General features: G+C 41.3%; 4 protein-coding genes across 5 annotated transcripts; 3 read left to right on the top strand and 1 right to left on the bottom strand.

Moving 5' to 3' along the window:
- The first annotated feature begins 468 nt into the window (after positions 1 to 468).
- Positions 469 to 14337, top strand: LOC109479952. 2 transcript variants are annotated; one of them, XM_019782033.1, is made up of 5 exons: positions 469 to 867; positions 11487 to 11700; positions 12224 to 12375; positions 12934 to 13062; positions 13351 to 14337. In XM_019782033.1, the coding sequence occupies exons 2-5, from the start codon at positions 11499 to 11501 to the stop codon at positions 13651 to 13653; spliced, it is 786 nt and encodes a 261-aa protein (XP_019637592.1). In that variant the 5' UTR covers positions 469 to 867; positions 11487 to 11498; the 3' UTR covers positions 13654 to 14337. The 2 variants fall into 2 exon arrangements, with proteins under 2 accessions (XP_019637592.1, XP_019637591.1); XM_019782032.1 differs by lacking the exons at positions 11487 to 11700; positions 12224 to 12375; positions 12934 to 13062; positions 13351 to 14337 and adding exons at positions 1916 to 2129; positions 2649 to 2800; positions 3260 to 3388; positions 3648 to 4722 and having other exon boundaries at positions 679 to 867.
- LOC109479951 (calcium-activated potassium channel subunit beta-2-like) lies at positions 5519 to 9540 on the top strand. Its single transcript, XM_019782031.1, has 5 exons — positions 5519 to 5661; positions 6744 to 6957; positions 7633 to 7784; positions 8142 to 8270; positions 8565 to 9540. The coding sequence occupies exons 2-5, from the start codon at positions 6756 to 6758 to the stop codon at positions 8871 to 8873; spliced, it is 792 nt and encodes a 263-aa protein (XP_019637590.1). The 5' UTR covers positions 5519 to 5661; positions 6744 to 6755; the 3' UTR covers positions 8874 to 9540.
- A 535-nt stretch (positions 14338 to 14872) lies between the features above and the next one.
- Positions 14873 to 18058, bottom strand: LOC109479948. Its single transcript, XM_019782028.1, has 4 exons — positions 17929 to 18058; positions 17553 to 17752; positions 16694 to 16916; positions 14873 to 16168 (listed from the first exon to the last, which is right to left on the bottom strand). The coding sequence occupies exons 1-4, from the start codon at positions 17939 to 17941 to the stop codon at positions 15669 to 15671; spliced, it is 936 nt and encodes a 311-aa protein (XP_019637587.1). The 5' UTR covers positions 17942 to 18058; the 3' UTR covers positions 14873 to 15668.
- Positions 18059 to 18421: 363 nt separating this feature from the next.
- Positions 18422 to 26479, top strand: LOC109479939 (enolase-like). The gene is made up of 13 exons (XM_019782015.1): positions 18422 to 18514; positions 20519 to 20634; positions 20983 to 21078; positions 21272 to 21330; positions 21593 to 21662; positions 21988 to 22197; positions 22539 to 22628; positions 22818 to 22874; positions 23524 to 23666; positions 24184 to 24353; positions 24758 to 24844; positions 25285 to 25452; positions 25950 to 26479. Exons 2-13 carry the CDS (start codon positions 20547 to 20549, stop codon positions 26014 to 26016), a joined length of 1305 nt encoding a protein of 434 aa, XP_019637574.1. The 5' UTR covers positions 18422 to 18514; positions 20519 to 20546; the 3' UTR covers positions 26017 to 26479.
- The last annotated feature ends 175 nt before the right edge of the window (positions 26480 to 26654 follow it).

The raw sequence follows: 26654 nt of genomic DNA, 5'->3' as shown, positions 1-26654 counted from the left end.
CCCTGCGCATGCCAAAGGTCAGGTCATGTCACTGTTAAGACGTCCTGACAAAAGGAACTACACATGATCGCTTTCGAATGGACCTGCCCAAGAGTAAATCGGACGGTGTACAGATAAACAAACTGCTATTCCAGCCTCGACAGTTTGCAAATACGTGTCTTTAATAAATAGCGCCGTTGAGATATTGTATAACTGAACTACAGCAAAACACTATGGAATACACCAGCATCAATGTCTGCTTTGACGACGATGACAGTTTTTTTTACCAGATTCGTTATGGAAGAAACCCTTTGTAAATATATACTTATGAAATACCTGCTGTTCCAATTGCTTGGACTCCAGCTCTAAGTAGGAGTATTTTGAGTTTGAGCATGATAGTAAGAGTGTTGATTATCATGGGATAATGATTTCAGATGTAAGAGGAGAGTTGTGATGAATTGTTCGAATCTTTGAATTATAATGATAATGTTTAAGATTAAGAGGCATACCTGAAAATAGGTGGTGCGAGTATCCGGCCAAATATTGTTATCACAACACTACAGCAGAACGCCAAAATTCTTTACCGATTCTGGGTGCAAAATGTATTTCAAAGGGACCTATATGTACGCATCAATGTTCTTCTTAAACTTTAGATAGTGTTGTGTTGTCCGCCTTCTTCAGCCAGTCGAGAGTAGAATAGGCGCCTGTATGTACCTATTGTAACCTGATCTCACACGAGCCCAGGCCTCGCCCTGCAGCCATGCAGCCATGGTAACAGGTGTCGTCATCAGGCAGGTCATACGCAGCTGCTGACGGTGACTAACACCAGTCGGTGCGACGAAACGGCGAAGTTCAGTCGTCTTCTTACCTGTTCCTGTGCCTTCGGAAGTAAGTAAGCTTCGTGTTTCTCGTGCTCTTTACACCTTTAACAGCTCAGATACGTTAACAGGCGTCGATGTTGGTGTATTTGCGGGGATAGTAATGCCAGGTGCAAGACTACGTGGGTTGGTAAAGGTACACTTGAAACTGGCCAAATCACGATGTTCAATAAGATACCAGACGAGTTACCATTTCCACCAAGGGCTGAGTGTAGGCTCAATACTACCACCACCCCCTCCACTACAGTATCCTTGTTTTAGTACCCTGGCCTGGGTGCAAACCTGCAACGGGGCCGGCAGCTATGTCCACCGAGCTAGATATAAAGCGCATCCGGGAGATTAAGTCAGGAAGAGTATACCATAGGCGTTTTATAATGTCTATGACAGGATAAGGTCTTCCTGACGTTATCATCGTATGGCAAGATGGTATGATGATGATAAACAAACAATAAATCGAGGAAGAAACTGTCCTCACGGTAGGCAGGTCGAACCGTGGTTCTATTTACACCGTCACGCTATGCTTGCAAAGAAAAGCAGCAGACAGAAAACCCCAAATCTTCTTATTTTTTTAACAAGAAAACAATTTCCCTTAATTAAATTGATAATGGCATGTTCAATTAAGCTTTCCTCACTTGTATTATTTCTAGATCAAGGTTGAATAGTAAAAGCGACCTCCTTTAGAGTTGACAGAAACCGGATAGCACACGCCCTTTTTTTTCAAAGCATGTCGAGGACAATAGACCTGGTTAAGGTTGCGGAACACAGTTTTCGCCCTACTGGGATTTATATAGTTAAAGACCCCAAGGTGACTCAATTCGACGCGCATAAAGTGCACTAGAGAAACACGGCCAGCGTATATGTTCTGAAATGTTCCTAGCTATAGCCGGATTCAAGAGTTTTGTCCGCACTACTTTGTATAACTACGTCATAGACCAGGGGTCGCCCATTAATACTGTGTTCTGCGACCCTTCGAAAACACGGGCTCTTCAAAAATTGGCCCACAAACCCATGCATCGTTGCAATCCAAACTTCAAGATACCATTCTTTCTTCTCTTCAGGAGCGTGGCAAGATGCATGATGATCGCGAACGGCAGGCTGCGCTGAAACAGGCCGGCTGGTGCTGCGGTTGGGCTGTATTTGCCGGGGTCATGGCGGCATGTTGCGCGGTGGGACTCATTGTCTGTGGGGTCGTCATCACCAAACCGGTCGTGGAGACGAAGTCTCTGGAGTTCCAGGAGACAACTTGCACCACAAACCAAAGTTATCTTACAGGTAAGTGTCTATTAATACGCTGATGTAAATAAATAAGCAGTTGTTTTTTTATGAATTCCTAAGAATACACTCAGGTATATATTTTTTCGTCATCCTAAATTATAACTACATTTAACAGTGAACATTTAACAGTTTTCCCTGTACTTGAAGCCTTTTTTCTGGGAACTGGTTGTTAGCTCCGCAACCTTTCAGCTTTGGGAGGAAAATGACAACAGTAACTTTAATTTGGTGTCAGTGACAAGATAGCACAATCTGATTTAGTGACAGCAATCTTCACACTAGGTTATTTATAATTCATATGTAGTAGATACAATGAACGAACGAGGGGACGTGATCTATTATGCGAGGTCACACTTAACGATGTTTGCAGCATTCTTTCAACATGGTCATATACAATTCCGTGTCTGTATATTCGATGTAACACACTAGTTTGATTCTGGCATAAACACTAGCATGAAAGATGCTTCCTTTGGATTTTTCTGTAATTTCGTCATCCCAATAATGACTTCATCTTTTTAGGGAGAAGCATTCGCTGTGGCTGTGGTAAGGACTGCAGCTCTACCTACCCCTGTCTGCGCATGACTGTGACGTATGTTGTAAACAACGGCACCGTCGACGGTGTACTTTTCGACACTGAGCAAAGGCTGAACAGCAATGGAGGCTCCGCCGAGGTAACAATCAATCCATAAATCAATTCTCTATATGTTGTCACGAACATATGCAGGGTATCGTGGTCGACATGTACAACGCATTTGAAATATAACATGTAGCGATTACGACTATGTATATCAGGGTCACAAGATAATGAACATTTGTCACTTTTTGACCCAACTATACATTTTATGAATCCATAGATGTTATACGTCAACAGTTATACTTCATTGCTATACTTCAACACTTTGCATTGCACTTAACGTTACCATTGTCATAGCAAAAATTGACAATATCTGACAATACATCACCTTCTTTATTGTTTGAAACTTTGTAACCAAGTTTAGATAGTATTACCGAAATCTCCATGTTGAAGTTAAAAATGCAATCATGATTATGCGATGAAACTGAACTGTTGAAAGATAATGGAAACAAGATGAAGACGTGACTGACACAGGCGATACTTCCTTTTTTTTCAGCATGAACAGTGTGCGACAGCACCGTGCCAGAGAGATGCGGGGCAAAATTATAGGGATGTCCTGAATTTCAACGACACCTACCCTCCAGGGACGTCCTACACATGCCTGTACCATCCAGACAGGCCAGGGGTTAGTATCGTTTGTGTTGTATTTGTATTCATTTTTATTTCGCATGTAAGTAATAAGAACCAATACAAGTAAAATACACTGGTGCTGTAGCCAACACCCTATGGCGTTGGATTTCATATGTAAAAGGTCTAGTTGGAGGGGCTGGTCACCATATATGAACATGAATGTGTTTGAGTAAGACAGAGCAATAATTTGTTGAACTATGAAGGTGCATTTGCTTTGCAAAACATTTCATCTTTCCTTTTTTCTCTACTTGTAGAATGTTCTGCTGACCCGACTCTTCACGTGGGACGCCATGTTCCACTCCATGCTGTGGACCAGCATCTTCACTTTCCTCTTCGCCGTCCTCTTCTTCTACTGCCTCTACAAATGCAGGGAGGCAAAGAACAAGGTAGCCTCCATACCGGTCACAATCCCTCCCCGTGCGCCTGGCGCACAGCCCGGGTACTTCTTACCGCAGCCCCCGGCGTATTCGGAAGGTGGTCAGTCAATGGGGATGCAGCCCCCGCCCCAAAACATCTACTCCAATGATACAAAGACTGGATATTACAACTACAACTGAGTCTAATAGCTAGGTCGATTCTTCCGCGACCTCTTGGAAACAATTTCGTTCCCTGTTAGTACAGTTGTATTAGGCAAAGGAAGGTCCAAGTGGTTTGGACCAGCCCTAAAAATGTATTTATCTTTTTTACTCAGTGTATAATCAAGCAAATCAGACTACTTTTATAAAGAAAGAGGCACACGAGGTGTATGTGTGTCCGTGCCTGTTATGAACATATAGAATCTTGATATTGTTTAATCTTCTTAGCGTTCTAGTGCAGGATACATTCTTTATGCACAGCATAGTGCACATAGTGGTGTTGTATATTATATATACAAATTACTTTCATGTGTACTGCAGAAGTATATCAGTTCCAAAACGCAAATAGATGAGCCGTGTGACAGGCTCTTTATACTGCCAAACAAACTTTTTATTTCCAGCTGTAGAACTGTGGAACAGATCACATATAGAGAAACTGTTGTAAACAGAGACAGAATTTCAAATGAAGTCGACATTAATATCTTGGTTAGAACACTGCCAATGTCCTGTTCTCTATGGACTGCTGCTAATGCTGTGTGAAGAATGGTATAGAAACAAGATGACCAATGACTCATATCACCATCTCATGTACGTACTATTATGGTTTTCACCCTGTATGTTAGAATGATATGTATTTGTAGATATTTCCAAACTATATATTTGTGTAAGGGTGTTGTGTTTTTCACCCTTTTACCTTTGTAAACTTCATTTGTATGGCGTGCCATGGAAATAAAAACATATATTATGCAGTGGTGCCTGGTGTCCTAGCATTTAGGCAGATGTATGTAGACATGCCCTGGTGTCGTTTTCGCTACATTTAGTGCCAATATTTACCATGACATAAAATGGCGTCCCACACACTAAAGCTTGAACACTATTTGCTCATGGCGGACGATTTGTCACCTATTCAGGTGGAAGAGGGAAACGCCGTGGAGACAAAACAAAAAGGGTTGTGACTTCAGAACTGATATCACCTCAGTGACACGGTTTTACCGTAGCAAATGTCATCGCCCGGTCGGCCACCGTGTGCAAGTCTTTGCTTGTTAAGGCTGCTTGAAGTCGAACACCATGTGTTTTTGTCACCTTTTCTTCTTTTCCATTTATGTAAAAGAAGCCCTGATTTGCATAATTTATACCAAACGGTGGGCGTGGCAATTATGAAATACCAATCATTTACCGCGATGACACCCCACAAATTCTTAGATGAATTAGCAAACCAACGATGCCCAGATTTCTATAACGGTTTTATTACTGCAACGGTACAATATAAGACCCCTACTTGCTTATAGTTGAACAAGCTTAAGCCCAGGCCTATGATTTTTCTGTAGTTTTCTTGTACAATAGGATAATGATATGATTACAGGATAGACTGGATATCATGATATCATGATATCCAGTCTATCCTGTAATCATATCATTATATCAAAGTATTTAAAGAAATAAAGCTCTACGATCTTACACCTTTGTATCATTTGTATTCATCCCTTATATGTTCATGAATATAGAACTTGATTACTTCTGTTCTGCTATAGTCCACCTAGGAGCTCAGGCCTCGCCCTGCAGCCATGCCGCCATGGTAACAGGTGTCGTCATCAGGCAGGTCATACGCAGCGGCTGACGGTGACTAACACCAGTCGGTGCGGCGGATTGGCGAAGTCCAGGCGTCTTCTTACCTGTTCCTGTGGGTTCGGAAGTAAGTAAGCTTCGTGTTCCTTATGCCCTTTACATCTTTAACATCTCAGATACGTTAACAGGCGTTGGTACATGGTGTATTTACGGGGATAGTAATGCCAGGTGCAAGACTACGTGGGTTGGTGGAAGCGTATACTTGAAATTAGCAACGTTGGATCAGTAAGTTGTCAGACGAGTTAGCCGTGTAAGCATTCCCAACAAAGAGCTGAATTAATTGCCCCCACTACAAGGTCAAAACCCCCTCCCCTAGGATATATCCATGTTTCAGTAATCCCAAACTGCAGCATTTTTTTTGTATCTGCCGAATTGGTCAAGAGCTTCGGTGGAATTTTAACAGCTAGTGAGATGACGACGAACGCAGGCTGTATAGTCTCCCTGGTGGATTTTCCTGACGTAATCTCATTATGACAACTCATGATAATGATAAACAGATAAAAAAAATCGAGGTAAAAAATGTTTTCGTGGCTGGCAGCTTAACGTCCGGTAGGTCGAACCGTGGTTCTATTTACACTTGTCAGTCCCTGACAGCCTGTCACGCTATGCCTGCAAAGAAAGGCAGCATATAGAAAACCCCAAATCTCCTTTTTTTAACAAGAAAACACGTTTCTTTCATTACCTTGATACTAGCACGTTAAATCGAGACTTCCTTACATGTAATATTTTCAGATCAAGATTGAATGAAAAACAAACGGCCTCCTTTACATTCGACAGAAACCGGATAGTACACGCCCATGTTTTTCGAAGCATGACGAGGACAATAGACCTGATTAAGGTTGCGGAACACAGTTTTCGCCCGACGGGGATTTCTATCGTTCAGGACCCCAAGGTGACTCACTTCGACGCGGTAAAACGTATAGTAGGGTGCAGTAGACAAACACGGCCAACGTATGTTCTAAAATGTTTCTAGACGGATTCAAGAGTTTTGTCCGCACTACTTTGTATACCTGCGTCATAGACCCGGGGGTCGCCCATTAATACTGTGTTCTGGGACCCTTCGAAAACACGGGCTCTTCACAAATTGCCCCACAAACCCATGCATCGTTGCAATCCAAACTTCAAGATACCATTCTTTCTTCTCTTCAGGAACGAGGCAAGATGCATGATGATCGTGAAAGGCAGGCTGCGGTGAAACAGGCCGGCTGGTGCTGTAGTTGGGCTATAGTTTTCGGGTCTTTTGCGGCATGTTGCGCGGTGGGACTCATCGTCTGTGGGGTCGTCATCACCAAACCGGTCGTGGAGACAAAGTCCCTGGAGTTCCAGGAGACAACTTGTACCACAAACCAAAGTTATCTTACAGGTGACTGTCTGTTAATAAGTTTGTGTATATTAGAGATAAATAAGCAGTTGTATTTGATGAATTGCGAAGAATACCAGTATATACATTTTTCGTCCTCTTGAATTACAACTACATTCAGCAGTGAACGAATGGCCCTTCCCTGTACTTGAAGCTTTTTTTTTCTGAGAAACTGGTTGCCACCTTTCAGCTTTGGGGGGTAACTTAAATTTGGTATCAGTGACTAGTTAGAACAAGACAGTCTTGATTTGGTGACAGCAACTGGGGTATTTAAAATTCATATGAGGTGGATACAATGAACGAACGAGAGGAAGGTATCTATTATGCATGAGTGGGCGAGGTCAAACGATGTTTGCAGCATTCTTTCAAGAGGGTCGTATACACTTCTGTGTTTGATGTAACACACTAGTTTGATTCTGGCATAAACGCCAGCATGAAATGTGCTTCCTTTGGATGTTTATGTACTTTCGTCATCCCAATGGCACAGATCTTGTGCCCTGGGGAAAGGCCCTTAACAAGACTTTCCTCACGTAACTCAAGTGAAATTGAGTATTGTCTGTCCTGTATTTGTTCTATGTGTGGGACACAACACCAGCAACAGCTGCCTTTGTTTCACGTATGTTGTATTGTTGAAATCTCAATAAATCAAATCAAATCAATAATCACTGCATCATTTAGGGAGAAACATTGGCTGTGGCTGTGGTAAGAACTGCCAGTCCAACTACCCCTGTCTGCGCATGACTGTGACGTATGTTGTAAACAACGCCACCATCGATGGTGTACTTTTCGACACTGAGCAAAGGCTGAACAACAATGGAGGCTCCGCCGAGGTAACAATCAATCAATCAATAAATAAATAAATAAATCAGTTTTATACATGAAGAGTACCATGGTTGACAAGAGCAATGTATCGTTACACTGTTGAAGTTTTAACATGTAGCGATTACGACTACGTATATAAGGGTCCCAGAGTAATAAACGTTTGATTTGTCTACAAGTAAGTATGTGTCACTTTCTAACCCTAATATACTGCTTTGATTGTATAACATGTTATTTTGTTGTAGCCAAGTTTGGATACCGAGATTTCCACGTTTGCCTTAAAATGCACTCGTGATTATGTGGTAAAACTGGATCGAAAAATTACGAAAATAAGATGAAGACCGACACATTCGAGAATTCTTTTTCAGAATGAACAGTGTGTGACGGCACCGTGCCAGAGAGATGCGGGGCAAAATTCTAGAGATGTCCTGAATTTCAACGACACCTATGCTCCTGGGACGTCCTACACATGCCTGTACCATCCAGACAGGCCAGGGGTTAGTATCATTTGTGTTGTATTCCTTGTATTTTTCATAAATGATAATAATAAAACATAAATAAAAAAATACAAGTAAGATACACGGATGATGTAGCCAACACCCTATGGATTACATTATGTAGCAAGTTATAGCTGGAGGGGCTGGTCACCATATATATGAACGTAAATTTGTTTGAGTACGGCAGAGCAGTACTTTGTTGGGCTAGACCATGTGAAGATAAATCACATTATGCATTTGCTTTGCAAATGTTACATTTCGAGTTTATCTATTTACTTTTTTCTCTACTTGTAGAATGTTGTGCTGACTCGGCTCTTCACGTGGGACGCCATGTTCCACTCCATGCTGTGGACCAGTATCTTCACTTTCATCTTTGCCGTCCTCTTCTTCTACTGCCTCTACAAATGCAGGGAGGCAAAGAACAAGGTAGCCTCCATACCGGTCACAATCCCTCCCCGTGCGCCTGGCGCACAGCCCGGGTACTTCTTACCGCAGCCCCCGGCGTATTCGGAAGGTGGTCAGTCAATGGGGATGCAACCCCCGCCCCAAAACATCTACTCCAATGATACAAAGACTGGATATTCTAACTACAACTACAACTGAGTCTAACAGCTAGCCCGATTTTCTCACGACCTTGTGTAAACCATTTCGTTCCCTGTTAATACAAGGCAAAGGACCAAGTGGTACATGGTTTGAACCAAACCTAAAAAACAAAAACAAATGTATTTACTTTCTTACTCAGTGTATAATCAAGCAAATCAGACAAAGGAACAGGCACACGAGGTGTATGTGGGTCCGTACCTGTTATGAACATATAGAATCTTGATATTGTTTCATCTTCTTAGCGTTCTAGTGCAGGATACTTTCTTTAAGCTCAGCATAGTGCACATAGTGGAGATGTATATTATATATTATATACTTTTTTCAGCTTTAGAACTGTGGAACAGATCACATATAGAGAAACTGTTGTAAACAGAGACAATTTTAAATGAAGTCGACAATGCCTGGGTTAGAACACTGCCAATGTCCTGTATGTTCTCTGTGGAATGCTGCTAATGTTGTGTGAAGAATGGTACAGGAACAATGATTCATATCACCATATAGCATCTCATGTACGTACTATATTATGGTTACACTGTAAGTTAGAATTATATGTATTTGTAGATCTTTTCATACTGTATATTTGTGTACGTGCGTTGTGTTTTTCACTCTTTTACCTTTGTAAACTTTATTTGTATGGCGTGCCATGGAAATAAAAACATACACGATGCAGTGGTGCCCTGGTCTCCTAGCATTTAGGCAGATGTATATTATGTAAGCAGGCCCTAGTGTCGTTTTCGCACTGTTGACATAAAATGGCGTCCCACACACTGGAGCTTGAACACTAGTTGTTCATGGCAGACGATTTGTCACCTATTCAGGTGAAAGAGGCAGACGCCGTGGAGACAAAACAAAAGGGTTGTGACTTTGAAACTGATCACCTCAGTGAGACGGGAGCAAATGTCATCGCCCGGTCGGGCACCGTGTGCAAGGCTTTGTTTGTTAAGGCTGCTTGAAATCGAACACCAGGTGTTTTTGTCACATTTTCTTCTTTTCTATTTATGGAAATGAAGATTTGATTTGCATCATTTATGTCAAATGGTAGTCGTGGCAAGTATACAATTCCAATCATTTTACCACAATGAAACCCCAAACATTCTTAGATGAATTAGCAGACCAACGATGCATTGTTTACTATGAAGGTTTTATTACACACTGCAACGGCACAATATAAGTCCCCTACTTGCTTAGTTGAACAAGCTTAAGTCCAGGCCTATGATTTTTCTATAGTTTTCTTGTACAATAGGATAATGATATGATTACAGGATAGACTGGATATCAAAGTATTGAAAGAAATAAAGCTCTACGATCTTACACCTTTGTATCATTTGTTTTCATTTATCCCCTATATGATCATGAATATAGAACTTGATTACTTCTGTTCTGCTATAGCGCACCTAGGAGCTCAGGCCTCACCCTGCAGCCATGCAGCCATGGTAACAGGTGTCGTCATCAGGTAGGTCATACGCAGCGGCTGACGGTGACTGACACCAGTCGGTGCGGTGGAACTGTGAAGTTCAGGCGTCTTCTTACCTGTTACTGTGGCTTCAGAAGTAAGTCATCTCCATATATCTCGTGCTCTTTACACCTTTAACATCTCAGATACGTTAACAGGCGTCGATGTTGGTGTATTTGCGGGGATAGTAATGCCAGGTTCAAGACTACGTGGGCTGGTAAAGGTACACTTGAAACTGGCCAAATCACGACGTTTAATAAGATGCCAGACGAGTTACCATTTCCACCAAGAACTGAGTGTAGGCTCAACACCACCACCACCCCTTCACTACAACGTATTCTTGTTTTTTTACCTTAGCCTGGGTGCAAAACTGAAACGGGGCCGGCAAGTAAGTGTCAGCTATGTCCACCCAGCTAAATATATAGTGGTTTCGGAGATTACGTCAAGGATTATGCCGTAGGCGTCTTATAATGTCCATGACGGGAAAAGATCTACCTGAGGGACTCTCTTTATGACAACCCATGATAGTAATAAGCAGATAATGGATCGAAGTAAAAAGTTTTCGTGGCTGGCAGCTTAACGTCCGGTAGGTCGAACCGTGGTTCTATTTAGACTTCACGCTATGCCTGCAAAGAAAAGCAGCAGACGGAAAACCCCAAATCTCCTTTTTTTTACAAGAAAACACCGTCCTTTAATTAACTTGATACTAGCACGTTACATCGAGACTTCCTTACAGTGTAATATTTTCAGATCAAGGTTAGATAAAAAAACAAACGGCCTCCTTTAGATTTTACGGAAACCGGATAGTACACGCCCATTTTTTTTCAAAGTATGACAAGGACAATAGACCTGGTTAAGGTTGCAGAATACAGTTTTCGCCCCAAGGTGACTCACTTCGACGCGGTAAAACTTATACTCGTAGTAGGGTGCACTAGTTAGAGAAACACGGCCAGTGTATGTGTTCTAAAATATTTCTTTTTTTTCCAGGATTTAAGAGTTTTGTCCGCACTACCTTGTATAACTGCGTCATAGACCCGGGGGTCGCCCATTAATACTGTGTTCTGCGACCCTTCGAAAACACGGGCTCTTCAAAAATTGCCCCACAAACCCATGTATCGTTGCAACCCAAAATTCAAGATACCATTCTTTCTTCACTTCAGGAACGTGGCAAGATGCATGATGATCGCAAAAGGCAGGATGCAGTGAAACAGGCTGGCGGGTGCTGCATTTGGGCTATACTTGCCGGGTCTTTTGCGGCATGTTGCGCGACGGGACTCATCGTCTGTGGGGTCGTAATCACCAAACCGGTCGTGGAGACAAAGTCTCTGGAGTTCCAGGAGACAACTTGTACCACAAACCAAAGTTATCTTACAGGTGACTGTCTGTTAATAAGTTGGTGTATATTAGAGATAAACAAGCAATTGTATTTGATTAATTCCTAAGAATACACTCAGGTATATATTTTTCGTCATCCTGAATTACAACTACATTCACCAGTGAAAGAATGGCGCTTTCCTGTACTGCTTCTATCTGGGAAATGGTTGTTAGCTCCGCAACCTTTCAGCTTTGTGAGGAAAATGACACCAGCAACTTTATTTAGTGTCAGTGACTAGACCAATCTTTACATTGGATTATTTATAATTCATATGTAGTAGATACAATGAATTCGAACGATCGAGGGGACGTGATCTACTCGTATTATGCATGAGTGGGCGAGGTCAAATAAACTTGACGATGATTGCAGCATTCTTTCAACATGGCAAAATACGATTCTGTGTTTGTATATTCAATGTAGCACACTAGTTTGATTAAGGCATAAAAACCAACAGGAAAGCTGCTTTCTTCGGATTTTTATGTACTTTCGTCATCCCAATAATGTCTGACTGCGTTATTTTAGGGAGAAGAATTGGCTGTGGCTGTGGTAAGAGCTGCCAGTCTACCTACCCCTGTCTGCGCATGACTGTGACGTATGTTGTAAACAACGGCACCGTCGACGGTGTACTTTTCGACACTGAGCAAAGGCTGAACAACAATGGAGGCTCCGCCGAGGTAACAATAGATAAATCAGTTTTCTACATGAAGAGTATGATGGTTGACAAGAAACACTGTTGAAGTGTTACGATACGATGTGGCGATTACGACTACGTATATAAGGGTCCCAAAGTAATAAACATTTGATTTGTCTACAGTAAGTATGTGTCACTTTCTAACCCTAATGTACATAGTAAGAATCCTCAGATGTTATACTAGTACTTCAAATATGTTACTATACGTTGTACCTGTCGACCACGGTAGCATGGTTACATAATTGTATGAACTTTACCATTGTCATACCAGAATATGACAATACATTATGACACATCATCTGGTTTTACCTGGCAGTGCTTTTATTGTTACATAATATGTATAGCTGGTGTGTTACGCCGAAAGGCGGTTATACCGGCTATACAGATACAGATATAAAACATGTTATTTTGTTGTAGCCCGGTTTGGATACCAAAATTTTAAAGTTTACGTTAAAATTGTATTCGTGATTATGCAGTAAAACGGAACTGAAAAATTACTAAAATAAGATGAAGACCGACACATTCGAGACTTCTTTTTCAGATTGAACAGTGTGTGACGGCACCGTGCCAGAGAGATGCGGGGCAAAACGATAGAGATGTCCTGAATTTCAACGACACCTATGCTCCTGGGACGTCCTACACATGCCTGTACCATCCAGACAGGCCAGGGGTTAGTATCATTGTATTCCTTGTATTTTTCATAAATAATAATAATAAAACATAATAAAAACAAATACAAATACAGTACAAATACGATACACTAGTGCTGTAGCCAACACCCTATGGATTACATCATGTAGCAAGTTATAGCTGGAGGGGCTGGTCACCATATATATGAACGTGAATGTGTTTGAGTACGGCAGTACAAAGTAATACTTTGTTGGGCTAGACCATGTGAAGATGAATATTATGCATTTGCTTTGCAAATGTTACATTTCGAGTTTATCTCTCCTTGTAGAATGCTGTGCTGACTCGGCTCTTCACGTGGGACGCCATGTTCCACTCCATGCTGTGGACCAGCATCTTCACTTTCCTCTCCGCCCTCCTCTTCTTCTACTTCCTCTACAAATGTAGGGAGGCACACAACAAGGTAGCCTCCATACCGGTCACAATCCCTCCCCGAGCTCCAGGCGCACAGCCCGGGTACTTCTTACCGCAGCCCCCGGCGTATTCGGAAGGTGGTCAGTCAATGGGGATGCAACCCCCGACCCAAAACCTGTACTCCAATGATACAAAGACTGGATATTATAGCTACAACTGAGTCGAACAGCTAGGTCGATCCTGTGGAAACCGTTTCGTTGGCCCTAGAAAGGACCGAGTGGTTTGGACCAGCCCTAAAAATACAAATATATTTACTTTCTTACTCAGTGTATAATCAAGCAAGTCAGACTACTTTTATAAAGGAACAGGCACACAAGATGTATGTGTGTCCGTGCCTGTGTATGAACATCTTGATATTTTTAAATCTTCTTAGCGTTCTAGTGCAGGATACGTTCTTTATGCTCAGCATAGTGCACATAGTGCCATGGTGATGTATATTATATATACAACTGACTGTCATGTGCATCACTTCCAAAACGCAAACAGATGAGCCGTGTGACAGGCTCTTTATACTGCCAAACAAACTTTATTTCCAGCTGTAGAACTGTGGAACAGATTACCTACACTGTTGTAAACAGATGACAACAGAATCTTAAATATGAAGTCGACAATGTCTTCGTTAGAACACTGCCAATGTCCTGTTCTCTATGAACTGCTGCTAATGTTGTGTGAAGAATGTTATAGAAACAAGATGACCAATGATTCATATCACCATCTCATGTACGTACTTTTATGGTTTTCACCCTGTAAGTTAGAACCATAATGTATTTGTAACGTTTCATACTGTATATTTGTGTTGGGTGTTGTGTTTTTCACCCTTTTACCTTTGTAAACTTCATTCGTCTGGCGTTGCATGGAAATAAAAGCATATACTATGCAGTGGTGCCCTCGTATTCTAGTGCCCTAGCATTTACGCAGGCATATACGTAGACAGGCCAAAGTGTCGTTTTCGCAACATTCAGTGTTCATATTTACGATGCACTAGTACTGTTGACATAAAATGGCGTCCAACACACTGGAGCTTGAACACTATTTACTCATGGCAGACGATTTGTCACCTATTCAGGTGTAAATGCCAGACGCTGTCAAGACAAAACAAAAAGGGTTGTGACATTGAAACTGATATCACCTCAGTGAGGCGGTTTTACCGTAGCAAATGCCATCGCCCAGTCGGGCACCGTGTGCAAGGATTTGTTTGTTAAGGCTGCTTGAAGTCGAACACCAGGTGTTTTTGTCACATTTTCTTCTTTTCCATTTATGTAAATGAAGCTCTGATTTGCATAATTTATGTCAAATGGTAGTCGTGGCAAGTACAAAATTCCTATAATTTACCACTATGAAACCCCGAATATTTTAGATAAATTAGCAGACCAACGATTCCCTGTTTACTATGAAGGTTTTATTACACACTGCAAAGGTACAATATAGGCCCCTACTTGCTTAGTTAAACAAGCTTAAGTCCACTATGATTTTTTCTATAGTTTTCTTGCACAATAAGATAATGATATGATTACAGAATAGACTGGATATCAAAGTGTTTATAGAAATATAGAGCTCCACGATCTTATAGCTTTGTCAACTTATGGCCCTTGTGATCATGAATATAGAACTTGATTACTCCTGTTATGTTATAGTCCACCAGTCGTAAGTAAACATTGTCCTCGTATGCACAATTGATATCCATTTATGTTATGTTTTAAATCAAATCTCAAACAAATATGGCCTATTGTTGATTATATCATCTGCCTATGCCATATATCATCTGCCTAGCCTTTCACGCGTTGCATTAATTTTTAATTTCTCACTTTATCTTCGCCTAAGTTTTAAAAAAAGTACTAGACATCATAAAAGGAAAACGTCATGAATATATAGCATATCAAATTATAGTATTGAATTGTATTGTATCCTGAACAGTAGATCATTTATGTGATCCTGGATAGACGTGCATCTACGAGTACTTACGTACAAAATGTCATGAAGATGTATATCCACAACCAAGGACATTATACATATACATATAATGTCTGACTTGCGACAACTTATTGAGATATGCCATTAACCGTTGAAATACGTACACTGACATGCACACAAACAGAGCCGATAACACGATATTCATATTAACTACGGTAACCCTTCACTACTCGCACTCGCGAAGCGCTGTCTAAACTCTCAGATTCATTTGGTGCAGACCACACAGGTCAGCTCGTAACCATTGACGTAAGGCCCGTTGGGAAGAGAGCCACACTGCGCCTCTACTAGGTACAGCAGAGCTCCGTTTTGATCTGCAGCCGAACCCGGCACAAGGTTGGGAGCTTCGTCGACGCAGATAAAGTCCTTGTTGCTGTTGTGGCTGTAGTAAGACGACATCAGGTAGCCGCTGTACTCTTTGCTCCAACCCTGCGGACAGGACATGCGGGCGGGGATCATGACGTTGGAGAACCGCCCGGGCACGTGGCACACGGAGCAGGGGACATCGTAGTTAGCGGGATTGGTGATGCCGTCTGGCATGTTGTCGGCTGAAAAAAAACCTGGCCCCGTCTGATACTCCGCCCCGTACATGTAACTGTGATGTTGGTATCCCGCCTGTGGTTTGTTCCACACTACATCGTCCAGAGGGAGGCATTGGTAGTTTCCACCTCCCCCGTGATGGCTGTAATGTCCGCCTCCCATTATTCCTGTTTAAAAGGAACGCAAACGGTCAAAGTCACAAATTTAAATTACCTATCTTAAAATTTAGTAAATTCATGGAGTCTTGCAACGCATCTGAGTCAGATTACAGATGCATGCGCCCTATAGTCTGGCAGACTGAGAGACTTTCATTTTCGTATAGGTCTGTTCATAATAATATCCCGATGTAGACTGATCTATCATCGTCGATGTAGACTGAAGGAGGAGACGATTGGCAAATGTGATAGAAGACTTGATAAAACTTTCCGAATTTTACAGGCCAAACAAGCGCCACCATTCAGATTGACTTATTATTACAGTCTCTCGTACACTCGGGTCGGTAGATACATGACCGAGATAAAGACTCTAGTCAAGTTCTAGTAGAACTAAAATATAGACATTCCTGGTGAGTTTTTCTGTACACGCCTTGCGCATGCTTTCCTTTTACGTTTGTGAGGGCATGGTGTGAGCTCGAGCTCGGGCTATACGCGTAAAGCTACGCGACCAGTAGATGTACTCAACAATGTACTTACCAGAGTACAGAGTCTCGACGTCTGAGGAACAGCTGTCCCTTCCCCAGCGCACGTACACTGCACCGCTCCTTGGCCGTGGAGGAGGCTGCGGGCGCACAGGTCCAGATCCGCCCGCGTCACGACGTTGCCGGTCGTCGCTATTACCATCTGCGCTCTGAAATTCTGCGGTCTCCCCGAGCGAGTCGGTAGCGACGACCGCTGAATCACTGCGCAACTTCAACGCCTAAGGCAAAACAAAAGTGCCTCAGTCTGTAAGTAGACGTAACGCATACTCGGGTTTAAGAGCCTTGAATATCTTAAGTGCTGTGAACCACGACACCGACGTCCTACATGTTGTCGTACATGTAGTTGACAGGCATTCCATAGCTGCCTTATATGGCTAGGGCTTGAACAACAAAACTACTGTGAAAAGTCATTGTTTACAGTTAAGGCTCTACCACTCGTCTCAGGTTACGGAAATAACTCAAGGAAGTAAAACTCTACTGCTGCGCATTTGTTTTGTTTTTTACATAACATCTGCACCGAGATTGCCCATTTGTACACATTTCATTTAATGAAAACAGTGCTTATAAGAATCAAAAGTAGTAAAAGAAACTAGCGGCTTAAACTGTTTGTACGGATCTAAAGAAAACTTAAGTAGTATGTTTTTGTTTCAAACGTATGTGAGTGTATCTGGCAAGACAATATGGCTGGGGTGTTACAACAGAGGGCTGTTATACCTTGCCTCTACCAGGCTTTGGGAAGTGGCTGGAAAGAGTAGAAATTGGCCGAAATAGAGAGCTATCATGCCAGGGGAATGATAGTTTGTAGAGGCTACTAGTATGTTATACCGATATATACAGATACAGATTTCCCCCACCTTTTGGACGCCGTCGTCGCTGAGTTTGTCCACTTTGGCCTGCAGATCGGCCAGGGTGAAGTAGACGAGCGGCATGAGGACGGCACACACCACCACGGCACCCAGGCATGCTCCCGCCAGGAGAGCCAGTCCTGTCCGGCCGCCTTTCTGACGCTTCACCGTGACGTCGGGAGCACCGCAAGCTCGGATCGGCTTAAACCCTGAAAATATACGACAGTTTTTAGCCACTTCACGAGGAAGTTTGAACCATGAGCACAGTGAACCATGAGGAAGTTTGAACTTTGTCTTTCGTTATCCATTACTTTAAAATAGTACACAGAACTTTTGACGAGCAAATGAACAATGATTCTACATTTTTCTCAAACATAACTCTCACCTTTTGTAGACATTGTTGTCGTGTCCAAGTGTCCAACGTTTTTTTCCTAAACCCGCTGGTAACGAAATGTACCAGAACCCACAGGTGTTTCAACTTTTTAGACTGCGTGCGTTCTACACACACACTGGGTAGAGCGTGAGGAAGGTTCTTTATTACAGGTTATCCTGATTGGCTGGTTTCTTTTTCGACCTAAGGCTGCAGACCAATCAGATGCCTTTGTCGTAATGCAAATTAAGGCAGCTCAGACTGACTGACATCTTTAGGCTTTAGTGTAAATATTTGATACTACTTTGAAAGAACCTAGCCTGTTGCAACTCTCTTACTCTGTGTAGAATAAAAACAAGCATAGTTCAGCGAGTAATCCTTATCTGTTTTTTTTTCCCTCAAGCCATACTTTCCAGAAAAGTGCCTTGGCGTCTTTAGATTGGCTAAATATGCCGACCAACTGAGGGTCCCAACCACACATCTGCTTGAGGTCTACGTCATAGGTCAATGACCTGGGATGCAAATGTGCCGACTGTCACGTGACTGCCTCTCGCCATCTTGCCCAGTCTGACACAAGCAGCAGTCGCAAGGCCCTCGCACGGTACGTTCAGATATTCTTCAAATTTCTCCCTTATATCGCCATGATATACAATACTGTTTAACTTTAACGTTAGTGGAAAATGTTTTCTTGGGTATGCAAAGATTTGGGCATTTCTGGGTAAGAATTTCAGCTGGAAATTGAAATATAACGTCAGTCGATACCTTGCCGGTTAGGTGGAACTTGAAGGTGACCCCACTGCACGTACGCCACGCATGATCAGTACGATAATATTCACTTCAAGTATAAACGGTTTTTAAAATACCTTGATTTGATGCTTCAACGCTTAAGAGATTTTCTACGGAAGAAAATCTGATTTGATAGATTTTAAAATGATCTTAGTATGATAGAATTTGCTATGATGAGTTAAAACTTTACGTGTTGGCATGCCCACCACGTACATAACATGTTGACCTCGATTTATTTCTTCAGCACCATTAACAAAACGTATACTTTGTTACAATTCACAATCTAAAAACTAGTGTCTCTATTAAGGCCTATTAAGGGGCCAGGGACATGAATCCTGATAGAGTACTTAGAATTGCACTTAGCACTTTGTAAATTATGTATACGCTAACGTGCCGGTATTTTGGCCCCTCCCCCTTGATCATACTTCAATGGGGTGAAAAATGTGACTGATTTTCGCGTACTTGATAATGTTTTATTACAGTCATTATTACCTCATAGTCGTCGTCGTTATCTCATGGTAATTACTGTTGTCAAGTTATATACTATTGAAGTTAGAATTAGACCAGGACAAGATTCTGCATGCACATTGTTTGCACCGTCAGGTTACATAAAGACGCAGGTTAACTTGTAACGTATTTCATAGATTTCGAAGAAAAGCAACGTTAACACAAGGCACTCAACGGAAAAATGCAAAATTGCAAAGTATTGCATAAAAAGTGTCATCTCAAATTGCAGGTGTCTGCTTTTTCGCCCTATACATTGCATGCACTTTGGCAGAATATGAAAATAGAAGAGTCAGTCAGGATATTTTGTCCTCTGTACTAACATTGATACAGTATCCATAAAAGTTACTGCAACTAATAATAATTTACATGCTGGAATACAGCCAGTCTTCAGGGTTACTAGAGGATATTCATTGCGCTACATGTAAAAAACACTCAACTTTAAAGTGGTCAGTATATACTTCTTTTTATGGCATGTCTTACGTGTTGTACCTGCAGTCACTGCTAAAAAAATGTGGTCACTTTCAAGTTCATACCCCTGTTAGGTTATACTTAGTGCTTTAATTCTAAGAGAGTACAGACCACTTAGTAGATGCTCCTCACATCGCCAGACAGCCGCTAGTAACCTTAAAAACTGGCTGGGTTCCAGTAATAACTAGGTCCATTTGTTATATGGTTGCTAAAGGAAAAGAGCTGACCAGAATAGTAATGAGCTAACGTACAAGAGAGGTAAAATTATGGCTTCATAAGACTATTAATCTGTGAAAACGAAACTTCAAATTTCTTTGTGTAATAAGTTGTTAATGATAATATAGTGTACATAACTTGGTGTTACTGTAATCGCTTAGCTCTAATAACCCCTGCCCCCCACAAGGCTGTAAAAACATGGTGCTGCTATTTTAAGGTTTGGACTAGAACAAGGAGGTCACTACAGTATACAATGTACATGTAGGTTATGTCTGGATGATCATTTTTCTAGAAAGCATAGATGATGTTCTTGCTTATATAATTAGCTCTGCTCACCTGGAATTTAATGCACAAAAGTTAGCATCAGCGAGATGTTTAGTTTTGATTTAAACCTAAATTTTAAGTACTGTAGCAAGTTTGATGACAAGATGTGCTGGAACACTAACTGAAGACTGGATGATTTTATTTTGACTCGAGCATGTTTCTTGAGGAAAAGATTTGAATTGTATATTTTGAGCAATTATCATGGTATCAATGGCATGGGAACATCAAAAAATAATGAGGTACATAGTCCAGTAGTCTGATTATTCCAGTTTGATTTACATTTATTCAACCTTTGTTTTTGTAGAAGCAGAAGCCACCACTAGCCAGCCACCATGTCCGGGATTAGCAAGATCCACGCTCGTCAAATCTTCGACAGCCGCGGGAACCCAACGGTAGAGGTCGACCTGGTCACAAGCAAAGGTATAAAACCACAAACTATATCTTGATATATCGATAGATCAGTCAATCATTAAATTATTAATAACTTAAATAAGAAAAGTAAGACTATGTGAGAATATGTATATCAGCTGTAAATCTAACAAGTCCCACACTGCATATTTCTGCAAAAAGATTTTTCTTTTGCCACCTCTGAGTGACTCATAAGGTGAATTAAGTTATTCAGATTCTCTGAATTTACCTTCCTGTAACATATTCCATTGCCCTTACAATTACTTGTTAAATGATACTGCTAGTGTATGAGACTTTTATGAAGTTGTAGTGTGCTGGCAAAAGAACCACTCATGTACATGTACATTTGTACCCCTGCAGGTCTTTTCCGTGCTGCAGTGCCCAGCGGTGCTTCCACGGGTATCTATGAGGCTTTGGAACTCAGGGACAAGGACAAATCCAAGTACCTGGGAAAGGGTAAGTAAACAAACAAACAAACAAAACTTTACTGCTATGTGTTTGTAGCCTGGGTGCCACCCGCTGTAGTTACTGCCAGTTCTTTTGTTGGAGATTGGGTATGACAAAATGACTACTGTCTGGCCTAATTTCAGGTTATGACCTATGAAGACTGTGAATAGAGGGATAACACGGCTACATCTTCTTTCCGTAGGTGTGAGCAAGGCTGTCTCTAATATCAATGACATCATTGCTCCAGCTGTCATCCAGAAGGTAAGGAAACGTTTTAGAATATGTCATAAGTGATGAACTCTGTCTGTAAATTCTCCTTAATCCAGAAAATGTTAAGCACAGCTCAGGTACCTTTTTAGTTTGATAGAACTTGTTCAGTGGAACTGTTGCAGTAAGTGTAATTGTCAGTATGAAGTTGTATGGCAGTAATCATTAGAAAAAAATTATAGATGTATTTATATGTTACTTTTATTTTGCAGCTCAAAATCTGTAAAGTTTATTTTTCACATTTGTTTGCCAACAGAACTTTGATGTGACAAAACAAAAGGAGGTTGATAACTTCATGTTGGAACTGGATGGCACTGAGAACAAATGTGAGTATGAAAACTTCTTCTTGTAAAATTTGGTGATTGAAATATGAAAATGTATTACGAACTTACATGTAGCCCAGATAATCTTGATTCTTTAGATGACATCTCTGTGTAGTTTTTTTTAAAATAGCAAAACCAAAAATTCATACCCAAATATTGCAGAAGCTGTTGCGGAAAATCACATCAGATTTGAGAACAGATTGGATGATGTTATTTGAGGAGTTGTACAAACGAGATGAAAGAATAGCATTGTTTGCACCATTTGCTTTATCACCAAGACATGTACTTTTATTTCATGCTTTAAAATCTGCTCACACCCTTACTACAGCCAAGCTGGGAGCCAATGCCATCCTGGGCGTGTCCCTGGCCACAGCCAAGGCCGGCGCAGCCCACAAGGGTGTTCCTCTGTACCGCCACCTGGCAGATCTGGCTGGAAATACAGAGGTGATCCTGCCGGTCCCTGCCTTCAATGTCATCAACGGAGGCAGCCACGCCGGCAACAAGCTGGCCATGCAGGAGTTCATGATCCTGCCAACTGGTACGTACTTGAGTAAGAAGGGAAGAATTCAAAATACCATTTTAGACTGTTTTGAAAGCACTTGAAACTGAATGGCCAGTAAATTGTCGGCTGTAGAGCAAGCTAGTTGTCTCAGTCTTCAAAAGTTACTGCTACATTGAAATTCAAGTTGTCAGTTAAGCTTGGGATGGGAAGTTTTCCTGTCTGAAAAAGTCTCTTAGGTTCAGAGACTTAAATTTTAATCTCTCTCACTCACTCACTCACTCACTCACTCACTCTAGGGTTCAAAATAAGTTGGGTTGAATGTATCTTCAAATTCACTCGCTCACTCACTCAAATTTCTATTTGCATTTCTCTCCAAGGTGCTTCGTCCTTCAGCGAGGCCATGCGGATGGGCTGCGAGGTGTACCACAACCTCAAATCCATCATCAAGAAGAAGTACGGACAAGACGGTAAGCTTTAAGGACATCTGCATCACAGTACTGATGTCTTCAACAGTTCTGATGTACATAATGCTACAGATATTGTGAGATGGTAGATTGTTCTAGAGATAGAAGCTTGATGTATTATTTTGGGGAAAGTTAATCTGCCTGTTATTGCTATGGTGTTCAGGTGTGTTAACTTTTTCCACCCCTGTCCAGCCACCAATGTTGGAGATGAGGGAGGATTTGCTCCCAACATTCTGGAGAACAAGGAAGGTGAGTTGCAAAACTGTTCTTAAAGTTTTTAACCTCCCAATATTGACTCAAAGTCTTATAAGATTCCTGAAAGGCTACCTCAGCTAGCTAGAAAGAAGGTTAACAAGAACAGTTATCCATGCACTGCTCATCATTTTCAATCACTTTCATTTAACCAATTCATACTAGCAGTAGGATGACATTTGGTCAAAAGACATAGCTTAGTCTACACACTAATTCTTCTTCTATACTGCTAAGCCTTCAATACAGCAAATTACTGGCAGTTGCACATTGTTAGTAAGAAAACATGCTTTTGATGTTTTGAAGACTGAATCTATGTGCAGTGTTAGAAATACCAATCTGCATTTTGCAGGGACATGTTCAATATTACAGAAGAAAAATTAAGCAACCTGCAATTTTGCAGACCGGAAAAATTAGACTAAAGGTTCAATGGTGCTTACTAAAGGTTCATAACATTGTTTAAGAGCTTTGTGTTTACTACTGACAATCTATCATCATAAAATCAATCTATCATCATAAAATAATATTAGTTTAATGTATTTTTCAAAGTGCATGGAAAAATAAATGTTTGCCAACAAGCAATTTGTATATGTCATGATTTTATTTCTACCACTGAGGTGACATACACACATTCATGTTCTTGTTTCAGCCCTGAACCTACTGATGGATGCCATCAAGGCAGCTGGGTATGAGGGGAAGATCAAGATCGGCATGGACGTCGCCGCCTCCGAGTTCCACCGTGACAAGAAGTACGACCTGGACTTCAAGAGCCCAGATGACCCCGAAAGATACGTGAGTAGGCAGCGCCTTTGTAAACATTTCAAAGTAAACAAACAAACATTTGAGACATTTTAGTTGGCACTGATAACTACTTGAGGGGCAGTTAGACTGCTTAAAAAACTGCTTTTCTATGTCTTTGAAATTTGGAGGTACATGTTTGCTACCTTTAAAAAAAATCACTGATTGTTCTACTAAGTGCTTTTCCGTAGTGATAATCCTACACATACAGTACACTGTATACATACACACTTTTAGGATACATAGGTACATGTACATACCCTGTTGCACCATATTTCTTTCTGTCTCTTTTCTTTACGCATGTATGAAAATACTAACACTTGTCAAATGGGAAAAGGGGCACTGCAAGCTTTAACTGGAGAACATTTTCAGATGCTTGACGATGCTCTCAGTTGTTCAAAAGTTGCAGGATGTTTACATGTACATGTATGTGTCCCCCATTTGTGCTTTCCCAGGAAGCATTTTGTCCTTTTTTCCCCAAGAGAGCTCACATTTTGTGTTTTCCCCACAGATCTCGGGTGACCAGCTGGCCCAGCTGTATCACGAGATGATCGCGGCGGCGCCCATCGTCTCCATCGAGGACACGTTTGACCAGGATGACTGGGAGATGTGGGCCAAGTTCACCGGACAGACCGACATCCAGATCGTCGGGGACGACTTGCTGGTGACAAACCCCAAACGGTGAGGATTCAGACTACCTTGTCACAGGAGTTTTCTTTTACACAACCAAATTTCTCACCTATGTGCTGACGTTTCGATGTCTATCAGACACCTTCCTCAGAGCTGCTGACTGGAGTACTGCTTCTCTGTGCTTGGCTGCTATATGTAACCGATGTAGGTGGTACTTTTGCGGCGAGAACACAATTCCAAACATGGCTGAAATTTTGGTTGTGTAAAAGAAAACTCCTGTATCCTATACTTTACCAACCTGATGAAACTATTTGTAGAAATACCTTGTCACGTACAGTTTCATAACTGTAGCGCACAATCTCTCGCTTTTAATGACTGATTGGGCCTCCTCCCCAACATTATTGTCACTATGGAAACTGTACATGTAAATGTACATGTATGTTCTCTCTCCCCAGTATCAAGCGTGCTATTGATGACAAGGCCTGCAATGCCCTGCTGCTGAAGGTTAACCAGATTGGCTCTGTTACTGAGTCCATTGAAGCGTAAGTACAAATGTTCAACTACATGTACAGGTTGTACTAAAACACAATTCCTCAGTAATTGGTATTGGCTATATCAAAATACCAGGTGCATAATTATGCACCTTAGTGCAGGTAAAATTGGAGCTTTGTAGGTATTTCTGATTTCTACCTGATAACCTGCACTGGTCCATGCACTAAGTTTATAGATACATGTATCCTTGAACCCTGACATGTATATTGTAGGTGTATATATGTGAATTTTTATTTGCTGCATTGACTGTTACCACCTATGAAGTATAAAAGAAACAATGGGCAATGGTTTCTGAACAGTTTTTGATATGATCCATACTTCTCAAAGTCTGAGTGGTGCAGGAAAAATTTGTCAGGTTCAGGTACATATATGCAGAAAAAAGATTTCAAGCCAAACAAACTACAGTCTGATGGTTTTTCTTGCATTCCAGTTGTAAGATGTCCCAGGACAATGGCTGGGGGGTGATGGTGAGTCACCGCAGCGGGGAGACAGAGGACACCTTCATCGCAGACCTGGTGGTCGGACTGTGCACGGGACAGATCAAGACGGGCGCTCCCTGCCGGTCTGAGAGGCTCTGCAAGTACAACCAGCTACTCAGGTCAGACTTACCATATTTTGTCTCTTCAGACTCTAATCTCACTGGTTTATGGGGCATTTGTGTAGAAATTTGTTGTTGGAAATTTTATGAGTATTAGTATTAGGTAAGGTAAGGTAAGAATATATTTTGTTCATTTTATTGTCTGCATTTTGTTCTGTTGGATGGCAACTACATATAGGAGAGATATTTTCTGCTCTTTTTCCTTTCTGCATGGTCAATTCAGAAAGAATCAGAACAAAAAAACTTTCATAATTTTTTTTACTTTACATAGCATGTGTGTCTATAAGTTGTGTAAAGTGCACTTCCCAAGGACACAACATCTAGCTAGGAAGGCTAGGAATCAAACCCGCAACCTCTTGGTCTCATGTCCACTAGCCATACCACTCAACGTTGCCTTATATAAAGCAATGAAGAAAAACCTTTTTTTCTGCCCTGTTGTGCTTATTTTCAAGAGAATAGTGAAACCATCATGATGTATTTTACATCCGTCTGTACAGGATTGAAGAGGAGCTTGGAGACAAAGCCAAGTTTGCCGGGGTGAACTTCCGCAACCCCCAGAAGTAAATATTCTGTCACGGTTTGTCTGCAGTGCTTTACACGTACAAAGCTGTCAGAACTTGTAGGCTGCATTTGGAGTGTACGGAAAATCTGAAGGCAGCAGTTGATTGTTGGGATGTTCCTTTAGCAAATAAAGAAAAAAATGATGATACTGGCTGCTCCTTACAACTACACATAGGTAGTGGATGGAAACATCTGTCATCATGTGTGTGCATTTATAGTTATCATGAAGAGCTACATTTTGTAGAGTGCTGAATTAGATGTACATTATAATGTATGTTTGTGCAAGATTCAATTCAGTTTCTGTGTAGTTTTTACGTGTTGTCTGAGACAATAAAGAAAGAGCGCTATCTTTACATCATCAAGAGATTGGAATTCTAGCATGTTGCACATGTCAAAGTTAAGGAAAACTACTTCAACTGGTGCTGAGGACCCATGGCAGCTGGAATAAACAGTGATGTGGTTTACAGACTTGTTTTTTTTTACTTCGCTTTTTGGCAATATGGATAAGCTGTTAGTAGTACATGAAGATCCATGTACTACCCTGGTCCATTGCTAAGTTACATTATTACACAACAGACAGATATAAGTAAGGTGGTTTTGTGAACCACAACTTAAATTTATTACAAAAATAGACATCTTTT

This window comes from Branchiostoma belcheri, unplaced genomic scaffold (assembly GCF_001625305.1).
Source record: "Branchiostoma belcheri isolate BF01 breed outbred unplaced genomic scaffold, Haploidv18h27 scaffold5, whole genome shotgun sequence".
In the NCBI taxonomy this organism is placed as follows: domain Eukaryota; kingdom Metazoa; phylum Chordata; class Leptocardii; order Amphioxiformes; family Branchiostomatidae; genus Branchiostoma; species Branchiostoma belcheri.
Note: the sequence above shows the minus strand (reverse complement) of the source record. Positions and strands in the feature narration are given on the sequence as shown.

Coding starts and splice junctions, on each gene's coding strand:
- LOC109479952 (XM_019782033.1), top strand. CDS start 11,499: ATGCATGATGATCGCAAAAGGCAGGATGCAGTGAAACAGGCTGGCGGG. Junction 12,376..12,933: donor ACAATGGAGGCTCCGCCGAG/GTAACAATAGAT, acceptor CTTCTTTTTCAG/ATTGAACAGTGTGTGACGGC. Junction 13,063..13,350: donor ACCATCCAGACAGGCCAGGG/GTTAGTATCATT, acceptor CTCTCCTTGTAG/AATGCTGTGCTGACTCGGCT.
- LOC109479939 (XM_019782015.1), top strand. CDS start 20,547: ATGTCCGGGATTAGCAAGATCCACGCTCGTCAAATCTTCGACAGCCGC. Junction 20,635..20,982: donor CGACCTGGTCACAAGCAAAG/GTATAAAACCAC, acceptor GTACCCCTGCAG/GTCTTTTCCGTGCTGCAGTG. Junction 24,354..24,757: donor CTGGTGACAAACCCCAAACG/GTGAGGATTCAG, acceptor CTCTCTCCCCAG/TATCAAGCGTGCTATTGATG.
- LOC109479948 (XM_019782028.1), bottom strand. Junction 16,917..17,552: donor GCGACGACGGCGTCCAAAAG/GTGGGGGAAATC, acceptor GTTTTGCCTTAG/GCGTTGAAGTTGCGCAGTGA. Junction 16,169..16,693: donor CGTCGAGACTCTGTACTCTG/GTAAGTACATTG, acceptor CCTTTTAAACAG/GAATAATGGGAGGCGGACAT.
- LOC109479951 (XM_019782031.1), top strand. CDS start 6,756: ATGCATGATGATCGTGAAAGGCAGGCTGCGGTGAAACAGGCCGGCTGG. Junction 6,958..7,632: donor AAACCAAAGTTATCTTACAG/GTGACTGTCTGT, acceptor TGCATCATTTAG/GGAGAAACATTGGCTGTGGC. Junction 8,271..8,564: donor ACCATCCAGACAGGCCAGGG/GTTAGTATCATT, acceptor CTCTACTTGTAG/AATGTTGTGCTGACTCGGCT.